Source organism: Periplaneta americana, chromosome 10 (assembly GCF_040183065.1).
Source record: "Periplaneta americana isolate PAMFEO1 chromosome 10, P.americana_PAMFEO1_priV1, whole genome shotgun sequence".
Taxonomy (NCBI): Eukaryota; Metazoa; Arthropoda; class Insecta; order Blattodea; family Blattidae; genus Periplaneta; species Periplaneta americana.
This window is the reverse complement of record NC_091126.1, coordinates 44,611,368-44,634,192: the sequence shown is the minus strand read 5'-3', so window position 1 is coordinate 44,634,192 and position 22,825 is coordinate 44,611,368. Positions and strand designations below refer to the sequence as shown.

The 22,825-nt window shown below is 34.2% G+C and overlaps 2 protein-coding genes across 4 annotated transcripts in view; one reads left to right on the top strand and one right to left on the bottom strand.

Annotated features, from left to right (window-relative positions):
* Window positions 1–14,194, top strand: part of LOC138707623 (man(5)GlcNAc(2)-PP-dolichol translocation protein RFT1-like) — a 76,029-nt gene extending 61,835 nt beyond the window's left edge. The window contains exon 11 of the mRNA XM_069837287.1: window positions 459–14,194. The gene's annotated coding sequence lies outside the window, so the exon portion shown is untranslated. The remainder of the gene's footprint in view (window positions 1–458) is intronic.
* Lamtor5 (Late endosomal/lysosomal adaptor, MAPK and MTOR activator 5) overlaps window positions 6,559–22,825 on the bottom strand; it is a 28,579-nt gene continuing 12,312 nt past the window's right edge. Inside the window, exons 4-5 of one of the 3 annotated variants that reach the window (XR_011334294.1) lie at window positions 19,601–19,738; window positions 6,559–9,402 (exon numbers count right to left, since the gene is read on the bottom strand). Coding sequence is in view for 1 of the 3 variants with exons in the window: in XM_069837288.1 (XP_069693389.1) it covers window positions 19,675–19,738 (64 nt within the window). In the remaining 2 variants the exon portion in view is untranslated. Of the gene's footprint in view, window positions 9,403–12,161; window positions 12,448–19,359; window positions 19,739–22,825 lie in introns of those variants that run through there. The other 2 variants (XR_011334293.1, XM_069837288.1) reach the window with 2 other exon arrangements.

Genomic DNA, 22,825 nt, shown 5'->3' with positions numbered 1-22,825 from the left:
TAAGAGTAGATCGTACTGTGTAAAGGAAAAGGCTTGTAATAACAGTCTAGAAAAAAACGTGCTAATACAATGTGCAGCAATGTAATTATATTTCTGCAGCAAAAAAAAAAAAAACAGAGTAAGACAGATGGTTAATCCATCAATCGGTTAATAGGGTGATGGATAATCGGGGTTCTACTGTAATTTGTGAATGAATGAATTTATTGCATTATGACTGGGCAAATAGCCAAACAAACACAATTCACACAAAAACCAAATACAAAATACAATACAAAGAATATAACAAAATTCAAATACAAACCAAAACACGAAGTAACACTCAATACCAAACAAATTAAGCAACACAAATACAAAATCACAACTTACACAAATACAAAAACACAACACAAATCCCCTTTAGCACTAGGCAAAATGTTAGTGTAAAATATGTTACTCATATATCTTAATATGTATTTCAGTGAGACTGGTTGGAGGACAGCAACAGTCCATAATTCAAGAGTGCTGGGGCCTATTTCACGAAAGTACAAATGTACAAACTTCAAGAGTATGTTTGTGAAACAGAACAATTTGTGAATTTGTAACATTTGTCGCCTGTCATTCGTAATTTGTACTTTCGTGAAATAGGACCCTGGTGTTTGGATGCACTGTGCAGCAGCATTCTCTGCATGCAAGAGGAACCAAATAGGTTGTAATATGGTATTGTTCCTGCAGGATGAGTATGGTACAGTAGAAGCCAAATATAATGGTGCTTCAAATTCAGGATGTATAGATTTGTGTGGGAAGTAACTCGAGTGTGGATAATAGACCTCAAAACACAACACATCCATATGAATATATATCTTTGTTCGATAGTTCCCAAGTTACAGGCTTCCCAAGGTTGTGCTGGAGTTTTTAATACGTAGCTATACATACATCTCTGTTCATGTAGCTGCAGCACTTCCTACGCACCAGCACTAGTACATCATTGTGCAGGATGTCTGACTTAAGCTGTTCATTTTTACTTAGACAGCCCAAATAACAGTAGAGATATGTGGGATGTATTTAATGGTTTCATAGGCAGAATTAGGGGTGGGTATTTATTTATTTATTTATTTCATCAATCTTTGTTCACGTCATGGCGGATTAGATGTATTCCAGTTTTTAATCCGCCATCACTCTCTATACAAATATGACAAAAACTAATACATATTGAACCTATAAGTATCCTCTGTTTACAACAACAATAATAATAATAATAATAATAATAATAATAATAATAATAATAATCAACTAATAAGTATACCTCTTTTATTTAAAACTCCTACTTTAGCTTTTTCATTTTATGCTCAATCTCTTAAGAATTATTCTGTTAACTTCATTGACTACTCTTCGTCGTTTCTTATCGTGTGACTACACAACATTTATAATTCCATCTCCGTTAGAGCTTTGACTTTCTCTTCCCATCTAATTTTAACTCTAAAAAGAAATTTTCCTAATTTATGCAGATTGCTGGCGTTTAGGTGACCATTCATTTTTTTATAAGCTACTATAGCGTTTATTTGTAGAAATTTTTTATCCACCCAGTTTCTCAAATCATTCGTTACCTGGCATTTAAACGCTAGTCCACACAAAGGACATTTATCCTTCTCTACATTCCCTCTCTTATTCTTGAGTCTCCAGATACCTAATCTCCACCATGCAATTCCCGTTCTCTATTCCCTTGAATTTAGTCTAACATATCCTTCCTGCTCCCAGAACTGCTTCACCTCCCTATAGTATTTTAGTGAGCCTAGGTCTTTAATATTACTAAAAATATCTTGTCTCGAAATTTCATTTGCCCTCTCCTTTACTATTCTTCCAATATTTTTCGTGTTTATAGACCCTAGTTCTCTCCATAGCCAATTTAGACCCAATCTGTTTATTTCTCGTTCCAGCTCATGCAGCCAATTCGATTTCCAATTAGCAGCTTTCATACAAAGGATACATGTTTTCATAACTGCCGAATCATTCCTACACAGAATATTACCTAAATACAGGGGTGGGTATAACATTCACCGACATCATGTGAATGTGTGTGTCTCTCTCTCCCCCCCCCCTTCCTCCTCCCCTGCCCTTCTTTGCTATAACATCATTTTCTTAATAATCCAACCCTTCAAATTAATTTGTTTTGTTTCGTTTCGTTAAATTAGTTTTTTTTGTGATTTCTGAACATGTTTACTTTTCAGAGATATGCCATTTCCGAAATTGCGCATTCAATTATTGCAGGTGATTGATGAAATGACGGGGAGGTGGAAAGTTTTAGTGGGATGAAAGAAGGAAATGAAAGTTTCCTGAGAAAAACTCTGCAGGCCTGCATTGTTCACTAAAAATTCGGTTATGATCAGACTGGGGCTCGAACCCTAGCTGCCTGAATAGAAGAGCATTGAGCTTCACAATGTGTATTCAAGCAGGGGTATACATACTACTAACAGGTGATACATGCAGGCCTGTAACTCAAATTGTTGAACGTAGGACATAATGCTCTTGTAGGCTCTTGTGTTGATTTGAGGTCTTCTATCTATAATCCAGTTATTTTCCACATGAATTCATACACCTTATATAATGTAATGGAACTTTATCTGAACCGTGAGAATTTTTTGTCACGTACACATGGTGTATACAATGTAAAACTATTGTATGTAAACCTCACTTACATACAGTAAATTAGTCCTTAATTTTCATAAACGTACATTACATAATGTATTTTATATTTCATAGGAGTAATGATATATAACTAGTATTTTTTTTTATTTATTTATTTTTTTTTCATTTATGTGTTCAATGTTGTGATATTAAATACAGTAAATTATATCAGTGTTTCTCAACCACTGGGGCACTGCTTGGTACCAGCGGGCTGCGAGATATTCTCCTGGAATTTGTCATTTTACTTGTCTAAGCATTTTTCACGAATAAATATTTTATAGTGGAAATATTCTTAGGAGAATAATTTTCGTGATTGTTTCGAAAATGCAGATTAGTTTGTCTCTAAATATCAGTGTCCAAGCCACTTATTTTTTAATGATCGGGAATTTTTCAACATTTTCCCCACTACATATCTTTGTGAAACTGCATTTTCTGCCATGACTGCTTAAAACGAAACAGAGGAACCACCTGCTACAAATTTGACTGTCTCCATTTGGCTATCACTTCAATTCATCCCAGAATTAACAAGCTAATAAACAGAAGACAACAACAAAAGTCTCAATAGCCTCGATAAAACCGTAAAAATTCACAGGTACGATAAAAAAATATATATTAAGCACTAAGGTTAACTTTTTCAATAACTTATAATTATTGCTGTGTTAATGTGCTACGTTTTTAAATTCCTAATATTAATTAGTGTTGGAAATAGTGTTAAAATTGGAAGATTCATACATTTTTATGCATAAAATTAGATATACATTGCATATAAAAACATTTGGCATGTGTATGTGTGATAAGTGTTTTGCCGAAATGTTGACACCCTTCTGCTGCTTCCCCTGCTCAGTTTAACTTCTGTGGTGAGTTACAGTGCATAATCATTCTTCCCATTACCATTTCTTTTTCAGACCAATATCATTAAAATCAATTCAATAATACAATGCTCAATGTTAAAAATGTTATGTTTTTTTATGATGTTGGCTTCAGGAAACTACGAAATGCTACAAAGTTTCATTAATCAAGTAATTGGTAATTAATTAAATTATTTGTCAACATGTCACACCATTTTCATAGTTTACCAACACTCTTTAATTATTAATACTCATGTTAGTTAAATCCCAGATCACATATAGATTGCTCATTCTTATGTTAAAATTGGTTGCACTTTGAAGAGAACAACCGCCAGGATCGCCACCCATCCGCCGTAAACGAACACGAGATGGCACTACAGTTGCTAATGCAATTCAAATGAGAGTTACGACGTGACTCCTTATGTAACAACTAGATGGCAGCATAGTAAACCTGACAAAAGTTGTTACCGTCAAAGCCTATAACGCAGAGCAATCTGGGTATATATGATCTAGGGTTAAATGTATAACCTTAAAAAAAATTGAAAAGGTATTTATGAGTAAATATTTTGGGACCAGGTGCTTGTCTTTTGGAAAAAGAATTTACCAGGCCACATTGTCTCAAAGTTTGAGAATCACTGCATTATATTGTATTTTTTCTCCTGTCCTTGCATCTTTTTTGTCACTCTACACGTGACCTTCTGATTTACCAGAATTAAGCTATAATATCTGGGTGAAGTAAGTTCCCTGACGCTGAATTATATCAGACTTTTACTGTACCTGTTATAAAATAAAATTTCTTTCAGAAAATGTAGTGTAAGATATTTTAAAAATTCTATATATGTTAGAACTGTAATACACTGTTCCTTCCACATAGTTGATAAGTGTTAAGTAAATATTTCCACTTGAGAGTGGACTGTGGGAAAATTATCAATCTCCATTTTTTCTTCCCAATAATCATTCACAGGATCATCCACTTCGTTTGTTCGTATAATTTAGAAATATACATAAAATTATTCGAAAGTTTTTAGCATGAGTTCAAGTGGGGTAAGTGTAACTTAGAAATTTGGGTAGCTCAGGTTCAGATTATTACTCCAGAATTTCAGTGTGCTGGGGAAATAATTGCGAACATTTTTTTAAGTAATAGAAGATAATGAAAGAAACACATTTTGACATAATATCTTGTGATGTTTTTATACATTATGCAAAAATTCGATTTTTAGCCTAAATAGTATCGTAATTACTTCTGCAGAACAATCTGAACATAGAATGGTTAACCTTTCATTGGGATTATGAGTTATGACATTAATTAAGCAGTTATGAGTACTGTGTTTGTGTATGTGTGTAGTTGATGAAAAATGTTTTATTGAGGAGATGAGTGGGGAAGTATTAGCAGTAGTAATCTCTCAGCAAGATATGTTCTGTCTTACAATATAGAAAGATAGGATAATGCAACATGACTCCAGTGTAAGAATTCCGTAATATTCTCCTTGTTCTAAAGGCTAAGCATTTATTTAAATAATTACTCACTTCTTATTGAAAAAAAAATTATGTCGACGTTATTTTTCACTGGAATTCCACCTGTTTTAATACCATTTATTATTGGTCCACACTTGTGAAGTAACGGTTAGCGCGTCTGGCCACAAAACCAGGTGGCCCGGGTTTGATTCCTGGTCGTGGCAAGTTACCTGGTTGAGGTTTTTTTCTGGGGTTTTTCCTCAACCTAATATGAGCAAATGCTGGGTAACTTTCGGTGCTGGACCCCGGACTCATTTCACCAGCATTATCACCATCTCATTCAGACGCTAAATAACCTAAGATGTTGATAAAGGATCATAAAATAACATACTAAAATAAAAATAAATACCATTCACTGTATGCATTGAAACAATTTGAAATATAATTCGATCTGGTACATTAGCTGTCCGACTAGCAGGGTAACGTAATTGCCAGACATTTATTATTAAAATTATAAAATAAATAACATTCATAGATAAGAATAAATGTATGATCAAACAACAGGCACTATTTTTGGCATTGAAAACAAAAAAAAAAGTAAATAACATTTCTTATTAGCAATTTAATCAAAGAATAAATTAAAATAAAATTAAACAACTGATTCATTGAAGTTTTCCGTGAGCAGTGAATCTTTCAGGCACTTTCATTGCATTTGTTTGGAAAAAATATGCTAATTCAATGTACTAATAAAAGCTGGATATATTGTATCATTATAATAATAATAATCCGTGGCGCTACAGCCCGTGAAGGGCCTAGACCGACCAGCCGGCTGCTGGCCTCACGCCCACATGCCGAAGTAGAGGTGGACGATCATCCAACCAGAATGGAGGTATCGTGTGGTTAGCACGATGATCCCCCCAGCCGCTATAGCTGGTATTCGCAACCGGATTTCGCCACCTATCGTAGCTCCCTAAGTGCATCATGATGCTGGGTGGGCACCGGTCCCATACACTGGCCGAAATTTCATGAGAAAATTTCTTCCCCCATGAGGAATCGAATCAGCGCGCATTGCGTAACGCGAGTCCTAGGCGGGATGCCTTAGACCACGACGCCACGGCGCGGAACATTGTATCATTATAGTAAGTGAAAAAGATGGAGGAATTTTTTATTTGTATTGATTTTATGGGCGGCTGGGTAGCTCAGTTGGTAGAGCAACTGGCTTCGGACGGAAAAGGTCTGGGTTGAATCCCAGGTGATTGCAGGATTTTTCTTGTTGACAAAACTTCAAGACCTGAAGTCAGAACTTTCAGGGAAATTATTTTTGGGCGTTCTTTAATTGATTAAGAAGTGTAAATTTCTATGGTCTAATTAAACACATTAATAGTGTTAATCTGCTACTGAAGTAAGTGCATGGTTACCATTTTTGACGTGTTTGCCTTTTATTCGAAATTAAATTATCTTCAGTCATTTTGAAGATACTGATACAAACCTTATTTTTGTTTCTTTTTACAAAAGGCAATTAATATATGGAGTAGGCCTACTACGTAAATTGGAGTCCGAATTAAAAATATAGTACATTTAAATTTTTTTAAACATTTATTTTTCAGACTGTCAGATAAACAATTAGTCACACTTAAAACTTCGGCTGTAGTATATGTAAACAAGACTCAGTACACGAATTAAAAAATAGTAAGTTACAGGAATGCAGAAATGAAATTTGTTGCGGAAAAAATGCAAAAATGAAACAGTGTGAACATAAAGGCAATTAATGTTATAAAAACTGTTCTGTAATACAATTTTCTTGAGAAATTTGTCATTTCTATATTTAAGTTAACAGTACTATCAAGTGATATTTGGACCACAATAATTGTCCCAGGTGATAAGTCACATGCACTCAAACATGAAAAAAATCGGAGTAGTCCTAAGCACATGCCAACAAAACATGCTTAGTGTATATTTAATTTACCACATTAAATGCATGTTCTTTTTACTTAGGTAATATTAAATATATAGGACTACAAATTTTTTTAGCTATTCTTCTCACTGGCTACACTAGACCAGAATTTTCATGACAAATGTTAAACAGTTCTAAAACGTAATTTTCTGTTAATGCACAGAATTCATTTGTTATATAAGATTTTCGACCTAATAGAACTTGTAACATTTTTTTTAACCCTCCATTGATATACCTAATGAGTTGTCCTTCATTCGGTACACCAGGGTCTCGCAGACCATGTTAGAAAATGTCAAATCTGTGTGTTCTTTTTTTATTTTATTCGTTTTATTAAATCACATGTAAACTTTCATTGTATTTAGTTTATTATGGCAATTGGAACTAATATTTTAAAAATTTTTATGAAAGAAAAAACAACAAAATAGAAAGATACAGTGTTTGAATAAATTACATTGTATTAAGATTTATTATTTAATTTCCTAACATTACCGTAAATGTAAATTACTGTCTTAACTTAGAAAATCAATTAAAAGGTAAAGAAAGCAAAATCTGGCAAAATTATATGTATACAAGTTCACAAAAGTCTGCATATTTTATCAACAGATTTACACTACAATTTCAGTAACAGATAATGTTTTAGGTTTGTCTAGCGTCTATTCCACACAGTTTGCACATAGCTGTCCCTGGTGTTCCAAGTAGTATGGCTTAGTACATTTACTGCAAGTAAATCTAGTTTTTTTTGTCCTTTGCATAGGGGCACAAATGGCATCTTTTTCTTTTTGTTCCTTCCAGCGCTGGAGTCGTGTGGGTTGTGTCAGTACTGGATGCATCCTTTCCAAGAACCTGGCGAATTCTTGCTTTCACATGTTCTTGCATTCCAGGTACTCATAGTCTGCCTTCAAGATGTTGTCTGCACAATTGCTCCGCAAGGGTCTTCAGAAATTCCCTCCTAGTGTTTCTTGGATTGTTCTTCCATTCGGGATTGGCCATTACAAATAGAATCATGGCGTTAATGGCAGCATGGTCCATGATCACAAACCAAAAGCGGAGTTGCCATCTGTTAGTACCTCTAGCTACAGTATATGTATTACATAACTTGTCAAATGTATCGGTGCCACCTTTCGTCATGTTGTAAGTCATGATCATTTCAGGTTTTCCAGAGTCCTTATCTACAGAGTCATCATGGTGCATAGTTGAAAGTAGCAGTACTATTTTATTGTTTCGTGGAGCAAAGGAAAGTAATGTTTTCTCCTTGTCGAATGCAAATAATGCTATTCCCATTGCCTTGTTTGTCACAAAAACGGGAGGAATTTCCTTTTTGTTTTTCCTTAGTGTGCCGAGAGTTGTAAGCTTGTACTCTTTCAGCTGTTGGTATAGATGAGAACCAGTTATCGTATGTTAAATTTCTCTTTGTTCCATGTACAGGCTCAGATAATTTCCGGCCATAATATTCGGGAACAGATTCATTGTTTTGTTTTTGAACTGTACCAACATAGGGTTCAGCAGACAGCATGTAATAAGTCTTCCTGTCATTCATCATAACAATTTTCATTCCATACTTAGCCGGTTTATTTGGCATGTAGATTCATTAAATTTATTGGGTGAAATTAGACTATTAAATAGTTTGACCTAATATAATTAGAATTTTATTAGGTTGGGATGGCTTTTTAAAAGGGCATCTACCCCGAAAACCAACAAGCTGCTCATCAATTGTAAGGTACTCGTGGGGACACTAGTATTGTTTGCAGTTCGAAATGAAAGTTTCCCATATACCACGTATGGGTGCCAATTTGTCGGTTAGCAGTCTATCAATTCTGGTCGACTTTTCGTCAAATCTTAGACAACAACACAGAAACTGAAAACGTTTGAGACTCATAGTTGCCCTAAATATGTCTATGCCAAAAAAATCAGAACACAATTCATCTACATTTACTTTGCTGCCTTTTAATGTTCCGGCAGCATAAAGCAAACCAAACAGGGCATTGATTTCAAATTCGTTAGTAAGCTTTGTGAAGCTATATTCTGACGCATATAACTTACTGCGCTGAATCTCATCGTTTGTTCTTGTAGTTATTTCTTGTACAATTTCATCACTGATTAAGAGCTTCCAAGAATCATAAGGTGATTTAACATGCTTTGCATCACCTTTTACACGGGGTAAATGAGTCACAATATTATCTGCAACAGGTCTTCCTCTCCTAATTGGCATATGACAACTCCAGCGATGACAGTTTTTACCTTCAATAGATGGACCAGAAATAATTATTTCGCGTTCACAATCACTAGCTTCTTCCACAGATTCTTCACTGTCACTGTTTTCAATAATTTCTTCACAGTTATCCTCTTCTTCGCTTTCAGGATCCAGTGGAAGATATGTTTCCGCATCACAAACTTCGCCTTCGTTCTCACTAGCTGAACTTTCCAACAGCCATTCTGAAATTTTACTCATTGACGCCATCTTTTATGTTATATACTAGAGTCAATCTGAAATAAAGAAATACTTACTGTTACAAAAAAGTCGCATATATGGTACACCAGGGTCGGACAGACCCTATAAACAAATTTTGATACTGATTTACGAAAGTTACCTTCACTAGAGAAACGAAACATGCACTCACTCACACAGACTCGTACTGAATTGTCATGGTCACCCCACCACTTACAGTACCACAGTGCGTGTGCACCAAACAAACAAAAATGCTTCAGGGTCTCACAGACCCTGGTATACCGATGAAGGGTTAATACAAAAGTACGTGTTATATTTCGCCACTGATGACAATATTTTGTCTTAATCTGAAGCAGTATTTTACATTTTTTATTCCACTAACCTTGTGTCACACTTAACCCACTTGACATGAATCTAGTTTTACAAAATAGTGCATAATTAAATAGGGGAAGAGAAACTAGATACACTTTTACTTGCTAAGTTTAGTTAAGACGATTTTTGTTATAGAAAAGCATAAAGTTTGTTTCAATAATTTTTTTAGCACGAACTTAGTTACTATTACTAATTCATTGGATTTCCTTTATGTTAATTGAAAAAAATATAAAGATAATAATAATATGAAGGACGAATTAAAAATATACAACTTTTTTTTTAACTATTAATCATAATTGCCATTAAGACACAATCAATCTGACATTCGCTGTAGAGGACTGAGGAAAACCACAAAAATAATATAAAATATGTCCAGTTGTAAAGAATCTACACTGTTACTTCACTAATTTATGTCTGGTGTGAAGCTACTAATTCAACACAATTGAAGTAAGTGCAGGCATTTCACAGGTTGACAGTAACGCCTTAAGACAATGTCAGATAGCCACCTAATAAGCCACCCTCTTTAAGAGAGAGAGGAGGGAAAGTGTTTCTTAGAGAGTCCCTTTGTGACCAGCAATCCTGCAGTTGCTGGGTTCTTCTCAAACCTTCCACTACATTATAGTACTTTGAAATTAACAAGTAAAGGAATCAACAATCCGCAATAAAGTATAGGTCATTTGGTATCTTGTGAAACCTACTTGTGCGTGAGGGAAGAAGAAAGTTGATTCCTTGCTACGCTTCCACTTGTAGCTTGCTAGCTCACTTCTACCATAAGGTTCTTACTATAAGCTATCGTGCAAACATTCATTTGGTTTGACGAGATAATGAATGGCCAATACAGGTACTGTAGCTTCCTCAAACCTATCCACATTAAAGAATGTGTACTATATGTTTCTTGTGTGTGACCCAAAAAAAAAAGTTTCTGTTAACCTGGGTTGTGGTTGACCCAATTTCAGATTTTAAACGGGTTCCACTGTATTAAAATAACATTTCTCTTTAAAGTAAGCCAATTATTATTGTACTATAGTTAGTCATTGGCACGAAATTATTTAATTAAAAAATAATAATAATAATTTATGGACATGGTTGTTTTAAATTTGTATCTAACTTCATTTCAGTTATATATGGGCTGATGAACTCTTAAGACAGTATGTTAAAAATGTTTCTATTTCTCTTTTATTAAATGAAGATAATTAAATTCTTGTTTGGAAATGAAAGCAGTAATTAAGAAAATCTCTTTCATTACACATATACAATAGAAATAATTAATATGGAGGAATACAAATATATTTTCTTCATAGTTGCAATATTAGAAATTTATTTATATTTGATCATAAAATAATTAATGTAAGAACGAAATTATGCATGTTCTTATGAAGAAAATGGACAAATTATGGATTTACTAGCATGGTAGCAATGTTCTTAGGTCCCCTATAATTTCACCTCGGAACCTAAATGATGTATGCAATTCATGTTTTCTTTTATGGTTTTCCTCATCCTCAACAAATAATTTTTGTATAATATCTTCAACTAGACTGTAACTACTTCTACATGATTTTCTTTTCTTCATCGTCATTGTGTTTGTAAGTGCTGTTTCATCAGACGCTGTATAATAAAGACAAAGTATAAAAAAAGAACATAAATGTTTATGCTCACTTCTGAAACACACCCATGTGTTCCAGAACATAAATATCCTTGGAGGTTGCTAGTAGGCTGTGATTGAGAGTGTACAACAAAGTATATGTAATGTTTCCATTATTTTGTGAAAAAGAGTACTTGACAGAAATCAAAATAATTCATATAAAGAGGAATATGTAAAGTGTGTATATGATATGCATGCACAAAATATTTTTAAATGAGTGCATGCAAATGGAAAAAATAATTGTATTCAAATACTTGACTCTTGCTTCCGCTACATTCTTACCACTTTTTTAATACGGTATCACAGCACAGCAATTTCTTCAATTGAAAGAATGGTAAATTAAGCTAGTAAATAAATACAAGTGTTCAGTTTTTAAAATACTTATTTTGTTATACTAAGTTTAATTTCAGTTAAAAGAAACTAACGGAAATTATGCGAGAAGTTAAAAGATATAATTGGTAATTATTATCAGTGGTGTATTCTGGAATAATGGCATGGGCTATCGCTGATAAGAAAGACCAGATAGCCCTAACAAACTAACACGTAAATATATATTAATTGTTGAAAATTTGATTAAACAAGTCATCTAGAAAATAACCAGTACAATATTTAACAATTAATACATTTCAATTTATCTGTTTCCTTGCAAGTGATTTTTGAGAGAACTCCTTAAAAGAATACAATACTTAAAGTTCATTTTTCAAATGCACAAGTTCAAAATATAAGCTTTAAGATTCTTTAAATTCAGAAAATACATCAATAGGAAAGTTTTCATTATAACTGTCAAAATTCATACAAATGTTTTTGAGATTCAAATATTAACGTAGTTTGTGAGCCATAACGGCATCCAGACTTCACAAAATATTCTAGAATACATGACACGAGTATCTTCATCACTACAGTTTCTCCTTTTGGACGTTGGCTCTTCTCCATCTTTCAGGTCATCAGTGATTACATTAAAATACTTTTTGTAGGGATTCTTACTTTTCTGCTTCTGTTCACTTTGCACTTAATGATTTGGAGTAGGCCTTTCACTGTTTATGATTACAAGTTTGTCTTCGTACTTGAGCTGGAAAAAGGGATTATCCAGTTAACTATTTCACTTTGTATGATTCAGACATTGAATATTTGTCTACGAAGAATCTAACTACACACATGCACACTATTAAACAAAAATATTATAAATATATTGCCCGACTGCCACTATAATAAACATTAACTAATTATAAAAATAAAACTTCACATGCTTCAACACAGACACCTCGCGCAAGGAACGATTACCGAAAAGCAATGGTGGCGTTACTGTCTGTTTTGACGTGTGTATGTAGGCATGCCGAGGGGGCGAGAGGTGAGGGCTGATGGAAGTACTGTCTCTTCCAAGAAGATGAACAAATGAGGACATCGTTGTGGAAATAAAGAATGTAGCAAGAGAAAAATTCGAAGCTAATTAAACACACAATATATGTTTACGAATGAAATAATAATACCGTGCGATACAAGACATGTATTCACATCCAATGGAACAAACTAAAGTCGTAATGTAACTATCACAATGCAAGACTGATTCTATCGATGTCATTTCTCTTCTGACTGTACTCTTGAATATCATTCAAGCTATCTCGTGACCTTTCCTGTCACCCACTCTTCGTTATCGCAGTATTTCATTCACATTCCTTCCGTCGGTATTCTCTGCTTGCGAGAACTATACTTCCTCACATCACAACAAAATAACATGTGGTTCGTGGCTTTTGCTTGGTTACAACCTGTACAGAGTAATGAATTTCGTGAATATTAAGTTTATAGGCGCATCCACATCCTGTGTCAGATATCTTTGTTGCGGAATAATTAAAATACATTATTGTTCATTTTTCATTGCGCAGTTTTGCTGAAATTGTGAAAATTATAATTATTTCAGATTTCTCTGTAGTGTCACTGTCCACAATTGTTCCTTATGCTCAGAGCGGCTCAGAGGAGTTTGGGGGCAGTTGGGTTGAGGCCGAAATTCGAGAAACCAAAGCCTTGGCGTACTATTCCTTGCTTCCTCCACCCATGTCGCACAAATTCTTCTTGTTTAGAGAGCCGCGGTACAACCATCCGAAGCTTTCTTCTTGGAACTGAACATAATCTGCGCTCTGTATTGCGCGCGAAATTTATGAAGTAGTTGCAGATGAAAAGTGTATATAAAGTTATAAATTATAAATAATTGTGGTTCTCCCTTAATCTTCATTTGGACATGGGCCTCAGTGATAGCCTTGATTGCCCACAATATACACCACTGGTAATTATTATGTTAATACTTGTAGTAGATGAGGGTATTCTTGGGGAGACAATGAGAAAGAAATTCAAAGCTACTTTATGGTTTTACAAATTCTTCTTTTAACTCACATATATTAATTTTCGTTGGCAGTTTAAATAAATACTATATATTTTCAAAACAATAACATTATCTTTTCTTTTTATTTTTAACAAAATTTCTCTTTTATCTTTAAAGATTCTCTCGTTTTCCATAATAAGTAGCTTGCAGTATGCACTAATTGTATTTAATGCAAACAAAAAGATTTAATAAAAGTATCTGTTTATTTTTTAAAGAAAATCTATCTGAGATATCAAACTTAAGTGTATTTTGTAATTAGTTCAATCAAAAACAAAGAAAAACAAAATCGGAAATGTATATATATTTTGTTTAATTTTCATTAATTGTGTTCATATAAACAAAAACATGTCATTCCTAGATTAGTGGATTGAATTGTGTGTATATCTGTTGTGTGATTTTGTTGAAGAGGTAATTATTTATTAAAATCCTAGCATCAATTAAACATGTATTTATTGTTTCCATTAAATCCCGCAACTCAAAGACCTTGTTCACCCATAACTGTAAGAGGGTAGTTAATTGTATTAATTATAAATACAATTTATTTTGAGTGTTTATCTCCAGTATTTACATTAAATACGAAATGAGAACAGTTCAGAATTATGGAATACTTAGAGAGTCTCAGAATGCAGAAATTCTTTTCCAACTTTCACACAAAAGTCTGTCATTGGATCTGAGTTTCGAGGGTTGAGACCTGCCAAGGGCAATGGAATAGCATAAGACTGCCTGGGTTTCTCCTAACCATTCACCTGTTATCCATCTATCCGTCTCCCTTCGCATGATAGATCTTTCTTTTGCTGCCTTTAGCATTGTTAACAATGCAACATAGAAGAAGAAGAAGAAGATTAATGGATCATTTAGTGAAATTGCGGCAGGGAAAACTGTCATTTATGCAAGACAAAAGTTTAGAAACATGCCAGATTGTTGAAATCTTTTGGACTTCATTCGACTGAATAATTTTTCAGAGAACCCAATTAATATGTGAAGCTGTTGACTGTGCTAATTACAATTCCTATGACGAATCTGAAGCGAAAAAAAAAAAATTCTAAGAAATATCATTTCCCAAGACATCGTCAGCCCTAGCAACGTTGCCCACAGAGCAAGACTTCATCCTGAATATCCTGGACAAAGACTTTTAGTTATGGATATCTAGACACAAAATTGGAGCTGGTGTTGTGTACAAATTTCATGTTTGGGGAGCACGAATGACTCTTTCCATAAATCACTCAGAGTTTAGAAAATATCATTGGGTATATAGGCGTTTTCTTAGCAGACATCCCTCTTTACTGTAATGTAACTAAACTTATTTACGTATTTTCTAACGTATAATAAGTAAATCTAAATACTGTAACTAAGCATTGCTTTAAATATAAACACTTTATATTGCCATAAATAGACTTATGTAATATGGTGTAATAAATCTAAAGACTGACATGTATTTTGACGTTTATATTAAGTCAACTGCCATTATAATGGTTTGTTGATTGGTTTCTGAAATATCTCGTAGACAATGATGGTAAGCTATACTCCTATTAGTAGCAGCCAGTGACCAAAATCCTCAGTGAGGCCTGATCTAACTAGTTTAAGTAGGCTACCTCCCATACAAAATGTTTATTATTGATACTTTATTATGACCGATATTAACTTACTGTGCTTAAGGAGAGAGGATGGTATTTTTTTTTAACTTTTTTTCCTATTTGGTGTAAAATATTAATTTTTTGTATGTAGAGAGCTCATAGCTGTGACAACTCAACCAAATAAAAATATTTTGAAAAAAAATATATACACAATGCAGGATTGTACTAAAACCGATATATCTAAACCATTTTTAAAGATAGATTCAAACAGTTTTTTGCAATGTATTTGCAAAAGCATGTTCTACAAACTAACAGAATTTTGATATTAGTCCCTACGTGTGTAAAATAAACAATTAAAATTTAATAACAATTTTCTGATTTCCTTTCTTGCAAACAAACGGACGTATTTTTAAAATGAAATCAATTAACAAAATTCTGTTACAGAGAAAAGTTTTCTAATAGTCTAAAGAATGTGTGTTCTAAATTTCATGCATGTATCTTTAATAGTTCAGAAATTATATCCATTTTTGTCTGGCAATGTAGCAAAAAAATGAAGTTACTGGAAACCGATAAAAGTGGGTGTGTGATTTAAAAATTCATAGCGCAGGAAGTTTAAAAATGATGTCTCAACATCCTATAAGGGCACAAATACCCATAAAATATTATGCAATGCATTCCACACATATCAAAGGGTATTTTAAAGAATTTTTTTTTTTAATTTAATTTACCGGAAACAACAAAAAAAGTGGGCGAGTGATTTAAAAATCAAAGAGTTTGTAATACTTACTAGAGACACATACCCGTGAGTGGCAGGCAAGAAAAATGTCACAAATTGAATCGGCTAGCATCCGCCATTAAAGGGAGTGTTTGCGGCGCGAAATTCGAAAACAGTACCACAATACATTGATGTAGCCTGGTGATAGACACTGTTTTAAACATCTTTTACAAAGGATGAGGCGTGATGAAGTAAACATGAAATGGCAGAGGAGCGCTATATTTATTAAAAGTATTATAATGATTCATCTTTGGCGATATTCTAAAAAATAAATTAAATCACCATAGGCTATACACTCGGGATAAGTATGTGAAATATTGAATAATGGCAATGTCAATATTAATTTTCAGTATTACTAGTACTGTTTTAAGGACATAATGGATATTTACTGTAATATTTAAAATAATCTATATTTCAGTCCTTTCATGCAAAGGAAGAGGAAGGTATATGGTGCTTAGAAAATATTTAGTGGTGAAATATGAGATCATAAAAATTCTGTAAACTAATTAAAAATATAATGAGAATAAATTTTATCATAAAACAATCTATTCATTATGTAGTTGATGACCACCAAGTTAGAGGCCAGTACAGAATTTTTAATACAATTAGTAGCAGTAATAGTAGGCCTTGGAGTAGTGGTAATAGTAGGCCTAGTAGTAGTGGTAATAGTAGGCATAGTAGTAGTGGTAATAATAGGCCTTGTAGTAGTGGTAATAATAGGCCTTGTAGTAGTGGTAATAGGAGGCCTAGTTTTGTAGTATTACTAGGCCTAGTAGTAGTGGTAATAGTAGGCCTAGTATTAGTGGTAGCAGTAATGGTAATAATAGGTTTAGCAGTAGCAGTAATAATAGACCAAGTAGTAGTGGTAATAATAGGTGTAGTAGTAGTGGTAATAGTAGGCCTAGTAGTAGTGGTAATAGTAGGCCTAGTAGTAGTGGTAATAGGTGTAGTAGTAGTGATAGTAGTAGGTCTAGTTTTTGTGGCAATAGTAGGCCTAGTAGTAGTGGTAGTAGGCCTAGTTTTGTGGTAATAGTAGGTCTAATAGTAGTGGTAATAGCAGACCTAGTAGTAGTGGTAATAATAGGCCTAGTAGTAGTGGTAATAGTAGGCCTAGTATTAGTGGTAGCAGTAGGCTGTTTTTGTAGTAATAGTAGGCCTAGTTTTGGTGGTATTAGTAGACCTAGTAGTAGTGAGACCTAGTCAGTGGTAGTGGTAATAATAGACCTAGTAGTAGTGGTCATAGTAGACCTAGTAGCAGTGGTAATAATAGGCCTAGCTAGGCCATCAGCTATATTTTCACTAATTTCTTTGCATTTAATACAACCAAAAACTAGAAGTACATGCTGTACAAAACGGAAATTACATGATTAATTCTTTTATTGTGAAACAAAACAGTTTTAGACAGATATAGTCTGCGGATTTCTTATGCACTCTGCTATTATAATCCACTGTAATGTGATGGCACCTAACCCTTACATACATTGTTGAAATCAATCTTATAAACCTGATTAATGTGTTTCTGGAAAAACTTTATCCAAGAAATATTCCGACATTCTGTAAACACATTCAAAGGAGGAACTGCATTTGGAACATTCTTCCAAATATTAAGATATGCATGTTTTCCTGGGCATCCTACAATAGTAGCTATGTTGGAAAAAATATTTGTGGCGCAGTATTTCACCATTTTCTTATTTCCCTTCAAGTGTACTTATATTTATTCGTACTCCTCAATAAGCATGAACTGCTTGCACTCCCGGCAAAGCATCAACTCCCTTTAATGGCCGAACAGCGGTTCAATTTTGTACGCGAAACTAGCGCCGTTGGTGTCTCTAGTTATATATTACAAACTCTTTGTTAAAAATCCATAATGCAGGAAGTTTAAAAATGGCGACGCAACATCCGATAACGGCACAAATACCCACAAAATGTTATGCTATGCATTCCACACATATCACAGAGTATTTTAAAGATTTTTTTTTTTTAATTTACTCATTTTTCACCAAAAAATACCATCCTCTCCCCTTAACTTAAGAAGCATGTGCTGAAATCCCCCTAGAAATATTTTCTGATCACTGAAGCTGTCAGTAGGCCACACTGCTCTCTCTCTCTCTCTCTCTCTCTTTTTCACAGCATCAAGCACGAACAAAAAAGTTTATTTCACATCACATAACCAAAGTCCTATTTATGTTGCTCACAGCAGGATGCATTGAAAGTTCGCGTTTTAAGATCATCTTTCTGAAAAATTGTCAATGATGGCGTAGGTCTGTCTTAATTCAAAACTTCTCTTCTTTCAATATTATTTCCTCTTGAAAAAGAATACTCTAACAAAGAATTTATTATAATTATCATTTCTCGCATCTCTTTCGATTTCTATTTTCCCAAAACACAACTACACTGGACTACACGATGATTCATCACTATTATTCTCACCCCATTCCACCCTTGAAACCAGCACTGACAAAAGAGCTGGTTCTGAATGGGAGAAGTGAAGGCTGATCAGGTGTGCAAATACCTGCTAAGGCATGAGACCACAAGAAATGTTCCTCAGTTTTCAGCTTTCAAAGTGCAACCTCAAAACCCATGGAAACACACGAAATGCAGAAGCCTGACCCAGCCAAAACATTTTGGATCTCGGGAACAAATTTTATTGCAAGACAGGGCTATATACATCAAAAAGTTTTCTACTGCAACTCTATATGATTCATTCAAATAACTGATATATACTATATACGAATTAAAAAAAAAAAAAGTAAATCCATGGCACTACAGCCCTTTGCAGAGCCAAGCCGACCAGCTGGCTGCTAGCCTCGTGTCCACATGCCGAAGCAGAGGTGGACAATCATCCAACCAGAATGGAGGTAGCCTATTGTGTGGTCAGCACGATGATCCCCCCCAGCCATTATATCTGGTTTGCGAAACCGGATTTCCACTACCTATTGTAGCTCCCCAAGTGCATCACGATGCTGGGTGGGCACCGATCCCATACACTGGCCGAAATTTCATGAGAAAATTTCTTCCCCCATGAGGACTCGAACCAGCGCGCATTCTGTAATGCGAGTCCTAGGCAGGATGCCTTAGACCACAACACCACGGCGCGGGACTATATACAAATAAAACGCACAAAATTTTTAGTTTAAGGAAGCAAAGTAACTGAAGGCCAGCCTCACTTGCCTCAGCCAATCAGCCGCCACTGGCTTCTATGCTCTAATATTATTTATTTTTATATCAGACCACTTTACATTGTTTACTGCAGTAGAATAAAGGTGATTAATCATTTATTTCAGAACTTCATTTCATTGTAACAAACTCAGTCTTTTACAAAATATATACAAATCTGCCACACACTTCCATCACAGTATTCTCGTGTTAAGTTAAAAACATATACATCGGAAATATTTTTAATATAAATAAAACATATTAAAAATTCTGATAACACTTTCCTCATAAACACAACTAAAAATAATTATGCGTGATCTGTGACAATACCATGTTCACTCACTTCATTAACATAACAGTTGGAAGTTAAATTCATAGACATGATTCTCAATATTTGAAGCCCCTACTAAACTGAACTCATGATGATACTATCTTCTGGACTGCAGCAATAATTTTTCCACTACCATGGATGTAACACTGCCTGGAAAAAAAAAGGAGAGAAAAAAAATTAGCATTATACTTTTTCATCATAGGAAAATCAGGATAGTTGCTTGGCTGGTCGTATAAAAATACTTTCAGATATGAGGAGCATCGTTTCAAAACGTATTAAGTCCCCCAGTGGACGAAATTAAATTTGTTACTTTCTATTTATTTATCTTTCATGCTGTGAAGTCTGATGCTTCCAAGTCGTCATATTTGTAAACTGTGAAACCAGTTCTTAAAAATGGTTTTGTGTAGAGTTTTGAAAACTTCTCCGGTTTACGAGTGATCCAGTTTTTCGTCATTCGTGTAAAAAAATTGTAAGTTCCACATAATAGGTTTTGAAACTATGCTCCTCATATGGTCAATTCAGATTTTCCTTTACTATGCTAGTCTAAAAAGTATAAACTTTCATTAACGAGGTGTGGAAAATTTGGAAGGTATAATTATCCCTGTGATTGCATTGGTGGCAAGAAACTGCCAGTATATTTTACCTGAAACCTTCTCATTCATTCAAAGGCAGGGTTTTTTATGTGTAGTAAATTTACGACACAGAACCACCAACATCATTTTCCTTGCAAAGGAAACCAGAAAGATTTCTGTCATCCATCAAAATTCATACCCTCAGGTCTGAAGCTGTGTGACACTCATTCATTCATTCATTCATACATACATTCATATTTATTATCATCAAACGTCTTTTAGGTAATGGCTTCCCTCACATTTCTGCATACGGTCTACCACTACCTTGCTTACATTCCATCCTCTATCCTTTATATTTCTCTTATCATCTATGACTCCCCCAGTCTGCCAAATATCTAAAGTTTAACCCTGCTTCTGCCTATCTACAGTATCTACAACTCTTGATCTTCTATCTCTTCCCTCAATCTAATTTCCAAATACTATGCACTACTGTCCACCTTACTCTTATATAGTAACATTCGCGTCTACATCTATTCCTCCATCTCTACTACTATCATTTTCATCTTTCGTTACTGTTATCCCTACTTTTATGTTTAACGTTCAAACCTTTTGTGTGACACAGATTTAATGGCAAGCAAGGTAACCAATCGACTGCTTTTTAGGGAAGTTTTAATAATGGACTAATTGCTTTGTATACAAGTTTAATAACAGATTGATTATTTTTAAACACTTTAATAATAGGCTAATGCAATGATCCACAACTGTGTTCTGTGGCATCTTGGGACACTGCAATGGACTAGCAGGGTGTCCTAATCATATACATTTCATTACCAACTGTTAGTATTCAAATGAAATTAAAAATATTCTTTCAAATTGATGTGTGTTCTTTCTGCTCACTACTGTTAAGACAATATTTAATTTGCTAGAAAAAACTAAATAACAAATGGAATTATGAGACATATCTTTGTCCCAGGACGTCAACCAATACAGTTTAGGCACCATTTGGTTAATATGAAGCAAAGCTTTAAATTTCAGCTTGCATTTCTGGATGGAGATACTAATGCAACACTAAAGGATGACTAACTTGTTTAGAATTAGAATGTACCTAGGGGCAGGTTGTACAGCCTTCAGCAATGGCTTCACCCTACCTATCTCTCTAATGCAGAAATGCGGAATTAAGTAAGCAGCCTTAAAATGTTACATTTCACGAAATTTCAATTTCTTTTGGAGATGTTTTCTGACCCAAATTTATAATAATTAAGAATTATATCTTCTGAAACTTAATGTAGGCAAATGACCTCTCTTCTTGCCTTACCATGAAGTTGTATGTTGTGCATATAAAGTAATTCTCAAAAGTTTAGAATATATCATATAAAAACTAAAAAATCTGCAAACGAATTTTTGTTTGGCAAAACTAAGTTTAATAGGTGATAGTCTGATAGATGACTTCAAAATAAATGTTTCGATGCCTAGTTCTATTTTCTAGACTTTAATTTGTTAATATTCTCTTCATGTTTTCGGAAATGTAGCATTTTTGAAGATTAACAACTCACTGATACTGATCACCATACAAATTTGTAGGAAAGTGGAACACACATTAAAAGGTTAACCTACTTATTGTTAGCTTTAAAAAAATAATAAATCATCATGAGTTTATGCAAAATGTTCAAACCATAAGGCCAGAATTGCTTGAAAATACGATTTTTGTAATCAATCTTACAATCTTCATGTAACTTCAAAGACATTAAAGTATAGAAGTTTTTCCTTGAAATTTTTCTTTCACAGAGGTCCTACTTCCTTTTCATCTCTCACTTAGTAAGTTTCAACCCTCCCCAATATTTTCATTCCTTGACTCATTAACATCCATTGAGAGTAAAGTGTGAGTTTTTGCAGTGTGCAGGTGTCAATTTTAGTATGGGGAAAAGAAGTTTCAGAAATTTTGCAGTTGTAGATTACAGGATTATGTAAAGATAAAAAAAAAAAAAAAAGACAAAGAAAAATTTAAGACTATTAAAACTCAGGAGATATTGTGTGAAAATAATAATACAGAATTATAATATGTACAAAGGTGTGTCAACTCTATCAAGGGCTGGCCCAATTTGAGCCATTACATTTAAGGTTCACCATGCTATTGTTGGGTTGGCAACAATAGTGTAAACAGTTCTCATATTGATTCGGCAGGAGGCTGGAACAAGGTGTTCCATCCAAACAGTAAGTCGTCACCTAGTGGAGAAGGGTTTCCAGTCAGGAGCAAGAGCCCAGAAGCAAATTACTCTAAGTAATTGCAGTGAAGAAAAGTACAGTAGCGTGCAAATTAATCCGAACAACGTAATTACTTATGCAAAAACACTCAAACGGGATAAAAAAAGGATCTAAGACATACCTCAGTAATCTATGTGGCCTCCCTTGTTCCTAATAACAGCTCTGAGACAATTTGGCATGGATTCCACTAATTTCCCACAAATATTCATTTCTTCATCGCGAAACCATACACCAATGAGGGCAGAAATCATCTTCTCCTTTGTAGAACAATCCATTTTTTGCATTCTTCTTTTGCAAATTGACCACAAGTTCTCAATGGGTTTGATGTCGGGTGAGTTGCCTGGCCAGGGGAGTACCTGAATATTCTTCTTGTTGAATTCTGTAGTTTTTCGAGATGTATGGC